At 54.1% G+C, this 10111-nt stretch overlaps 1 protein-coding gene across 3 annotated transcripts in view; it reads right to left on the bottom strand.

The window, feature by feature from the left end:
* Positions 1–2960: 2960 nt before the first annotated feature.
* Positions 2961–10111, bottom strand: part of CTDP1 (CTD phosphatase subunit 1) — a 53399-nt gene continuing 46248 nt past the window's right edge. For all 3 annotated transcript variants that reach the window (XM_041739681.1, XM_041739679.1, XM_041739680.1), the window contains exon 13: positions 2961–3526. In XM_041739681.1, coding sequence (XP_041595615.1) covers positions 3385–3526 — 142 coding nt within the window. In that variant the 3' untranslated portion in view covers positions 2961–3384. The remainder of the gene's footprint in view (positions 3527–10111) is intronic.

Genomic DNA, 10111 nt, shown 5'->3' with positions numbered 1-10111 from the left:
TTTTACAAAATTATAAAACACAAGAACTTGAAAACTTCGGAAGAACCAGGTGCTCTAAGAGGAAGCAATAGCATAGGACATGGGGTGGAAGGTTCTGGAGGTGGTCAGGTGCGGGTCGCCAGGTGGACGTGACGAGAAACAGGTGCAATGAGGCAATGCTGCAGGGAAGCTCTCCCGCCTCCAGGATGACATGGCAGGAGGAGTAAGGCGCTGCACCTCTTGAGGATTGGACTGGAGACTGCATGGACGCTAACTGGAGAAGTTCCACCAAAATTCAGGACAGAGGACAAAGGAATGACAAGTGACAGGAAAGAGAAAGTTTTTCCAAAAAACACAGAGTAAGCAGGCAGAAAGCAACAAAGACAGTTTAAACTAAAAAAACATTCCTGCCTGCAGACTGGTTCCTATAAAAGAAATGTCCAGAAAGACATACTATCCAAAGAAATCCTGAAATAAAACAATTATAAAGATAAAAATCTTAAAAGCATTCTGGAGGAAAGAGCTGGGACCTTCAATGGGGGGCGGCATCTCAGGAGTGGGACCAAGTCCACAGGTTCCCATGGGGACACAGGCCAGCGAAGATCTAACCTCAGGGGCCTTCCTGGGACACAACAGCGAGAAGCCAGTTCTCTCATTTGTGGGGGCTCAGAAAACACACTATCTGGTCTTCCTCAGGCGTGTAAGAGGCACAAGGTTGTTAACAAAGGCAAGAGGGTCTCAGTGTAGAGCCAAATGGGGGCAAGTCTTGTGGCGTGGGAGCAGCTGCTACTCACACAGCTTTGCGTGGAGCCTTTTCTTCCCAAATAAGCACCGAAAACTGGCACCGGTCCCTTCTTATATTTGCTACAGATGAACCTGAATCCGATTTAGAAAGACAGCAGGGATGTGCCTGAAGCCGTGTGTGTGCTTGGCCCTGCCGGGTGCAGCGGCACTGTACAGAGCAGGCCTTGGTCCGTGCTGTCTGTCCATCAGGAAGTGGCGCTCCCGCCTGGCACCACTGACCTGGGGTGCTGTTGTCACCAGGAGCTCCATCCCTCCATCTGCCTCCCTCATCGTCGTCTTGATGCCAGTCTCAGACACACTGTATTTCAGTGTGTTTCCTAACAAACGGAACTCTTAAAGAAGGTCATCTAGAACACGTGGTACACCCCGTGGGTACCCACGGCGCACTGCCCGTCTTGCTTCCAGCTCGTGGGATTTGCCGTCTGAATAAGCCACGGCCTGGGAGTTAACCACTAGGTTTCCCTCGGTTGTTTTCTTCCTTAGATTGTTTTGAAGAAACCAGGCAGTTTGTCTTAAGGAATTTTGCAGACTGGGTTTTGTGTGCTGGATATTGAGGAAGACAGAGGCACCTAGTGGGCATGTCCTATGTGAAGGGGCCACAGGCTGTGGGTCCAGCTGCAGGGCAGCCTGCAACAGGCAGCGCCAAGGATTTTTAGGGCAGCGACTCGACTCTATATGCTGCCCCAATGGTGGATTTGTGACATTACATGTCTGGACCACAGGATGCACACCACCGAGTCACCCTGATGCACACCACGGACGTGCCAGGGTAGGCTCGTCATGGTGACACACACAAGCCTCTGCTGGGGGACACAGGTCACGGGTCGGCGGTAGACTATGGGAAGCCTGTATGTACCTTCCCAATCCAGCTCTAAAACAGTCTATTTAATAATACACAGACTAAAACAGCACAGTGAAACCTTAATGTGATTCAACATGGTGGCAGGATTCTAGCCATTTCTCTTCATCTTTGATTTCTATGTATTAAAAGGTCACAATTAGACTAATGTTAAGCTACAGTGAGGTCAGCAGCCTGGGGACTTTCCCTCCTGGTGGTCCTTTCAACACAGAAAAGCTGCACTTCAGACGAGGCTGCAGGTGAGTAGGTGAGCACACAGAGCAGCACATGGCGGGCACAGATGGCAGGGCCGAATTTCATTTTAAACCAACCGTTTTGCAGAGATAGGATTCCCCTAGCACGGAGCCCACCCTTCACATGTGCAACTGCGTGACATCCATGGAGTGTGGAGACCCCCTGGACGCGGCCGCAGCCCCCCGGCCCTGACCCCACGCCCCTGCTGGACACAGGGCCTGAGACCGGGTAGGGTCATGTTTTGAAAACACAAAAAACTCTGACAGGAGATCCACTCCAACATCCTATTTCCCAAGAAAGAAAGAAAAATTTCATTAAATTTCCAGTTACAGATTTTCCAATGTCTCTAAGTTAATGGTCTAAAACTTATTACCTGCTTGTGCAAAGATTTTGTGTGGACTTTCAGTTCTCTCTTCAAACTCTGATCATGGATTTCCTTATGGCCCTTCTATGGACTAGACTTCTCAAACCTGATGTTCAGGGAAGTGAGTTTGAGGCTATTAAAACTTCCTACTGAGATGTCGTTTGGGACAGTCGCACAGATGATTTGGCATCTGTTTTTCCCAGCCAGAGTTGGCTGTTTTTCCCAGTCAGCGTTACCCCGGGGTGGCCCTGCCCTGCAGCCCCAGCCCACTCTCCCACCAAAACCACCCTGGCTCTGCAGGAGCCACATCTGAAGCACCATGTGCTTGAAATAGGGAACCAGAGCACAGGGGGCCCTGGACCCGCTCTCACTGGAGCTGCGCGAACCTGGTAGGCCTGCGGGTCAGACCCAGGACCCCAGTGACAGGGACGATGTGCCGTCTAGCTGTCTGGGGGATACAGCGGACGACAAATCCTGTTCTCCAGCTTGTCGCCAGGGTCGGAGCCGCCTTGTGTCCTGGGTCATCTGGGGTCCGGTGCCCGTAACCTGATCACCATGGGAACAGAATCCTCTGTTCTCCACACTCTGGGACACACTTCTGAAGGCCTCCCCACGGTAGTGTGACAATGAGCAGCCAGCCATGGCACGCTTTAGACGGGTGAGCTAGGTTATCTGCTCCCCGTGACGTGCTCCTGCTGCACAGCACGCCAGGGAACCAGCTTACAAAAAGGAGTTTTATTAAACGAAAGAGAAATCCGCTTGGTGGGTCAAATGCGAAATAGATATACAAAACTTTACATCTGTGTCCTGGAGGAGGAGGGCCCCGCGCACCCGCCCGCTGCCTGGCCCACAGGGGCAGCTCTGGGTGCCACCCCATGTCCTGCCTGCCCACTGCATACCAGGCTGTGTGGGCCACTGCGACATCTTTGGCACACCACCTCCCAGGACACTGTCCCTTAGAAAAGTAGACCTTCTGTAGTAAAACCTCTAAAAACACCTATTTCTGCAAAATTATTGTTTCTGTATGTGGAGCTCTGCAAATATACATGTCTTCTCGGAGAAAAGGAAACCTCAGGCAAGGGCCCATGCGGCCGGGAGCCCCCCAGGGATAGAGCGGTGTCTGCCCTGCACCCTGCCCCACAGGTCACATGAGGTCGTTGAGCTCTGCCTCAAGCGCTGCGGCCATCTCGTCTGCCTCTGAGCTGCTGCCCTCCTCGTCCTCCCCGCTGGACTCCCCGCTGGATGCGCTGCCGGCGTCCTCCTCAGGCAGCTTCCGCTTGTGGCCTCTGCAAGACAGACGCAGGCTGTCAGACACTTGTGCCTGAGGATGCTGATGCACACGGGCACGCGCCCCGGCATCAGCATCCACGTGCCCCGACATGCACGCACAGGCACACATGCACCCACACGCTGGCACCCCACGTGGACCTAGGGACACGCACATACACACGCAGCGCGCCATGTCCTCTGTGGATGTGGCGCTCGGACACCTGGAGCGCGGCACAAGCTCTGTCTGCTCCCCGTGCTCAGGGGCGTCCCAGCAGGGACAGACCACCTGTAGCCCTGGAGGATGCAGGGAGACAAGGGCCAGGCCCTGAGTGTGGCAGGTGTGACTGAGGACGGCGGGAGGACGGAGGGTGGGCTTGCTGTCCGGGCCCATCCCACCACCTGGGAGCCGCCGTGACCAGCCTTCCTTCCAGGGCTCCAGCAAGACCAAACACGAATAAGCACACAATGCACCAGGAGGACAGGTGTGTCAGTGCTAGCCCCGCCACCCCCATACACGGACGTACAGGTACTCCCCAGGCGGTCAGGTGGGGCCGTCACATGGTCCACTGCCTCAACCCCCCACGCCTCGTGAGGCGGCTGTCAAAACCAATCACCCCGACAACAAACTGAAGTGCATGCCAGCACCTGACACCTGCGTTCCACTCCAAGGCTCCGCCGCACTGGGCACCTCCCACCTGGGGACAGCATAAGCACAGGGCCCAGAATGTGGGCATTTCTGCAGCTCTGCAGGGTGGGGGTAGTCAGCTAGTGCAGCCACACCTCACCCCACCAGCTGGGAGCAGCAACACTGAGCTGAGGACATGGACACAGCCTGGGAACAGACCTGGTCCCATGCCTGCCCTGGGTCACCTGGACATGACCCTGACAAGCCTCCTGGGACAAGGCAGGGACTGCCCTCAAGGCTCAGCCCCTGAACAACCATGTGCACACACATATACACACCACAGCAGCACACGCACGGTATACGCTGGTGTACACCGGCTAGGCCGTACCAGAAATCTGAAACCCTGGACGCTATTAGGAAAGCACACTATTTACTTAAAAAAAAATACTGCCAGCAGATGAGGCTCAAGGGGCCGGTTTGGGGTCTCAGAGGGGCACTGTAGGAGCAGCAGCCCTGGGGGGCCCTGTCGTACCCCAGCCTCCACCGTGGGCCAAATGCTGGGGAGACTTGCCCTCTTCCTGGACGCCTGAGAGCACTTTGTCCAGTGCTGTGCATTTGGGCCAGGCTTTATCTTATTATTTTTTTATTACTATTATTAAGGATTTTATTTATTTATTCATGAGAAATATACAGAGAAAGAGACAAAGACATAGGCAGAGGGAGAAGCAGGCTCCCTGTGGGGAGCCTGATACAGGACTCAATCCCAGGACTCTGGGGTCACGCCCTGAGCCAAAGGCAGACGCTCAACCACTAAGCCACCCAGGCGTCCCTCCCTCTCCCTTTAAAAAAATTATTTCAGAAATTGGAACCAGGTCTGCTGGTCATGACTATTAATAAATGCCGGTGAACGACTAAAGAGTGCAACACATAGCATTTGTATTTTCTTGTTAAAACCAACTGCACAGATGCACAGAAATGCTAATGGATGGAATCTGGAGAAAACCTAAAGCTTGGAAAATCATCCGATGCTCAGCGTGGACTCCAGCAGGAACATGAACAGCATCAACACATGTATGTCTCCTCCCTGATGGTCCTGTCCTGAACCACTGATGCAAGGGAACACTTGGTGCCTCAGGCTTGCTGCCCGTTACGCATGTGATGGTTCCTGTCACTGGCATCTGACCAATGACCATCAAGCAGTACCCATGCAGCAGGTATTCCTCAATGTGCTGGTTAGCAGTTTGGTTTATTTTGGCAGAAAGAAGCTGCAATGCTGCACTTGACGAGGTCACTATCGCAACAAACACACCTGTCTCATGTAGGCCGTGTGCGTATGTGTGGGACGGCCAGGCCTGTGTGCTACAAAACAGCTATGTACAAGGCTCACTGAGGCAGCTAGCTGCCTTCTCCAACACGTGCCCAGTGTGAAGTAAGCATGGGTACACGTGAGCATGGTGGGCGTCTTCTCACCACGAGGATCCAGGAGGATGGACATCAGGAGCAGCCAGCGACTCACGCAGGACCACAGGGAACCTGCCCAGGCCATATGGTCACCTGACACCAACTATGGGGCAGCAGCCAAACCGCGCCGCATGCTGTGGTCTGTGCGGGGCATTGCAGTGGCCGTGGAGAAGGCAGCCGGCCATGGGCCATAGAGACCAAGGGCCCTGGGCCTCAGGCCAGCTCCTTGCTCCCTGTCACCAGGACCCTCCTATTGGCCTGCAGGTGTGTTGCACTCACACTTGGGCTGAAAAGGAAACTGGTCTGCGGAGCCAGGCTCACCAAGTAGACACTGCAGGGGCCTCCAAGAAAGGGGTCATGGCAGAGCAGAGTCCCAAGCCGTGTGCAGGCGACTGTGTCCGAGGAGAGCGTGTCACACAGCACTGCTCCAGCAGGAGTGCACCCGTGACACTGGTTGGGGTGGGGACTGCTGGCCTGCGTACCCAGGTCACAGAAGGACCCGGAACAACATCCACACCATTCTCTCTGGGACATGGGCAAGTATTAAAAAAATAAAATACTTGACTTGATTCAGTGGTTTTGCTACAATCCCGTACGGCACACAAGGTGAGTGTGAGGTTGGTGCCATGGCAGCGTGTGCTGTTGGGTGTCCACGTGCCTCCTCAGGTCACGCCGTGGAGTGTGCTCATGGCTTCTGACTGCCTGGCCTGACAGTCGGTCAGAGGCTCTTCTCCACAGATGCAAGTTTATGCCACTAAAACCATGGACACAAATCTTCACAAGAACTGAGGGAACCCCCACCGTCTGAAGAACATCCTGGCCGGAAAGCCTGAGCAGGCCGCAAGGTCTGCAGGGGCATCTGTGGGAACCAAGCGACGCGCGGTTCACAGTAATGTGTAGGTGTTGGGCTAGGACATTTGCCAAAACCAAACCATGTGGACCACAGTGGCTGCAAGTTTCTGAAAAGCCTGACAGTGACGTCCCCAGACAACTCCTAATGCCCTCACAGGGGAGACCAGGAGGCTGCTGCACCTCCTTCACCTCCACACCCTGCCTCCCGAGGGCCTGACCTCATAGGCACCACTATCGGCATAGTGCAGGCACCCCACGACCACCACCCCGAGGCGGGGGTCGCACTGTTCAGGACCAGGAGGACGGGTCCTATGGTGCAGCTTCTCTTAACGGTGGTATCGGGCCCTATGGGCACGCTGCATTTTCACATGACTCCTGGCACCGGCATGTCCCACAGGCTTGTGGGGGGACCCAGAGGCTGTTTGTCCGTCTCCTGCCTCTTGGCCTTGCCACGATCGATGCGGCTTCCACGTGCTGCTGAGCCACTCGCTCCATCAGCACCGTTCACCACATGGAGCACAGACGCGAGCCGGACAGCTGGTCTCTATCACTGCCCACTCACACTGGTTATGCTGCAGGATTGTGAAGCTCTGAGCCCGTTCATCTTTGCTGCCCTCTTTTGCACTAAGCAAGCCTGTCTCCCATAACACGGTAGGACGGCAGCCGTCCCTGCGTCCCTGCGCTGCTACCCCATGTCACATCGTCAGGATGGACGGCAAGCTGATCCGTGTCTCAGCTGGTCAGATATGGGCACAGATGCAGCCCTTAGCTCAGGGCCGCCCCTTCTGTCATTCCTGGGGTGTTTACGTGTGCTACACACTGTTAGAACCCGTACCCTGTACGTCGTTTTACAGCTTATACAGAAGCTGAAAGAAAACACGCACACACTTACACCACATCAAGCAAACCTTCTAACTTCCTGTTTCTTACAAGCATCTTGATCCTATGGCCTGTGTGTGGTCACTAGTGAACACTCCAGCTCTCCACCACAGGCCCCACTGACAACCCCATACACAGCACCGTCCACAACTGCTCCTTGTGTTGATGACATGAAGAAAGAAGAAAAGTATAAATTCAAGCTGCCTGATGATTCCCTAATCCCCGCACGGTGCTCAAGGTGTTTGCATGGATGCTGCTCTGTCTAGGTCCCTGGCTTCCGGGCACGACAGCTCCTTGCGGTCTTTCTCGTGAGGCAAGCTGGCTTGCAACCAATTCTCTTCAGAGACGATCCCAGCTGGGGACATCCTCATCACACCATCACTTTTGATGGAGTTTTGTCTGGTTGTGGGGTCCTCTCCAATACTGGATGTGCTGTGTCTCTGACGGGAAGCTGGCTGCCGGTCCTGCAGGTGCTCTCGGCTGTCCATGTGCGTGGTCTCCAGCTTTCAGCACTGTCACCACAACGTGTCTGGGTGTGGATCTCTGGCTGACCCTGCGTGGAGTCGAGCTTTCTAGGCATGTGGGAATGCCTTCCATCCAGGTGGAGGTTTCCTGCCCTTCTGCCTTCGTGCTCCTCTGCTCCTGCTGTGGGCGTGTGGGAGAGCTTACCATGGCCCCATGTCTCTGAGCACACATGCCACACTGCTAATTCTTTCTTCTGTGGTTCCCATCGACCCTCGGGCCCTGCTGCATTTCGCAGCATCATCCATCTACTTGCTCTCATTTCCCTGCATGATCCTTCGGTCCCAGGAGCGCACCTGCGGTGGTTGTGCACCTGTGGAGGTCATGTGGGAGTCGCTCTGTGAGCTCCAAGGTTGGGCCGTGTGCACCAGCGGCTTCTCCCACCGCCTCTTTTCCATTGAGTGGAACCAGGCCTTGTGGTTCCTGTGCTGCAGCAGTTGGGTCAGGCCTCTCTGTGGCCAGGGCGGCTGCTGTGTGCCTAATGACCAGCTTGGCTGTTCTGGCAAAGTCACTTTCCTTAGGGGGAAGCCTCTGAGGGTCCAGCCTGAGCACAGCCCTAAGAGAAAAGGACAGTAAGATGGAACCATGGTGCCGCTACTGTTTACATGTCATGTTGGTGAGAAGTGATCACCAGACAAAATGCTGTAAGAAACAAGCACTGCCGGAGCAGCCCTGGTGGCGCAGCGGTTTAGCGCCGCTTGCGGCCCAGACTGTGATCCTGGAGACCCGGGATCGAGTCCCACGTCGGGCTCCTGTGTGGAGCCTGCTTCTCCCTCTGCCTGTGTCTATGCATCTCTCTCTCTGTGTCTCTCATGAATACATAAATAAAATCTTAAAAAAAAAAAATATATATATATATATACATATTATTCAAAAAAAAAAAAAAAAGAAAAGAAACAAGCACTGCCACTTGCACTCATGGAGCGACACCTCTACCACCCTCCCTGGAGCCACATGACCACCCAGTGTCAGGCTGGCACCATAAGTACCTCTGACCTTTCAGAATTCTGAGTGATGCATGTGCACAAGAGCATGACCCCCGCACACAGGGGTCTGAAACAGGAGACAAGGCCCTGACCCCTGGTACAGACGCACACCATGCAGCTACCACAGGGCATGAAGCACGTGAATGTCCTACTGCCCACGTGAGCAGAGATGCTCCCGCCTCCTGCCAGCTTCCACAGGAAAGGATGTACTGGGGTCACAACAATGTCCCAATGTCCACCCCAGCCACCTGAGCCATTTTCTGGGCTTGCAACCATTGTGCAAGGCTCATTCTCAACCACTACAGATTTCAACGTTCCCCCACTGTTTCCGGCGAACGACACATCTCCCTAGTGCAGTTCATCACCCAACACCGAAAAGCACTGCTAGTGCAGCCTGTGCAGGTACACTGTTAGTGCAGCCAGTGTGCCTGCTGCCGTGGGACTGCCGGAGCCTTCTGGAAGGAGAGGCCCCCAGCTGTCCGCGCATCTGCAGCACAGGCTGGCCACCTGCTGCTCTGTGGACAGAGGGAGGGGGCCAGGTGGCCAGGTGGCAGGACCCTGGATGCATGTCAGTTATTAACCTTTACAGGCAGATTTCTTCAATGTTACCAACTACATGACGCTGTATTTTTGGCAATTAATGAGTTAATGAATGGTTTTGTGGTAGAAACACTGTCATTTTCACTTGTTCACTGACTCCAGTTTGAACAGAGCCTTACCCTGACTCCCACAGTGCCCTGCTTCCCACCCAAATGTAAGCAGAGAGCAAACGTTGGTTACAGATGGTCCTGTTGTGAGACCCTGGGGACACTGTCCACGCCAGCCGCCTCGCCACCTGCAAACGGTGGTGATGATGACGTGTCTGCATGATGTTTTAACATCTTGAAGACAACTGGTTTGAGCAAATGCTTTTCAAACACATACTTAACTTTTTTATCCCTATGTTGAGGAATGAAAGTGCTGTAAAACAGGCATTTGATGTTTGTTATTTGAAAAAAAAGAACGAACCACAGATAAATTATTGCCTCCTTCCTTCCATTACAACTGACTCTCTAGTTCAAGGGACCTCAAGATCCCACAGAGCAGCTTGGCCGAATGGACTCAGCAAGAGGTGCTGCCACCCAGACGCTCATGTGGAAGCCAGCCCCGCATTCCCATCACCACTCACTTCCACCTACGATCCATAAACAAGGGTGAAATACACACAGAGAAGCACGTCTGCCAACTTCCCTGGTACAGAAAGAAACATGGGCCACAAACCTGTCATCCGCGATAGC

The sequence above is a fragment of the Vulpes lagopus genome, chromosome 24 (genome assembly GCF_018345385.1).
Source record: "Vulpes lagopus strain Blue_001 chromosome 24, ASM1834538v1, whole genome shotgun sequence".
NCBI classification, from domain to species: domain Eukaryota; kingdom Metazoa; phylum Chordata; class Mammalia; order Carnivora; family Canidae; genus Vulpes; species Vulpes lagopus.
The sequence above is the reverse complement of the archived record's forward strand: the minus strand, read 5'-3'. Positions and strand labels throughout refer to the sequence as shown.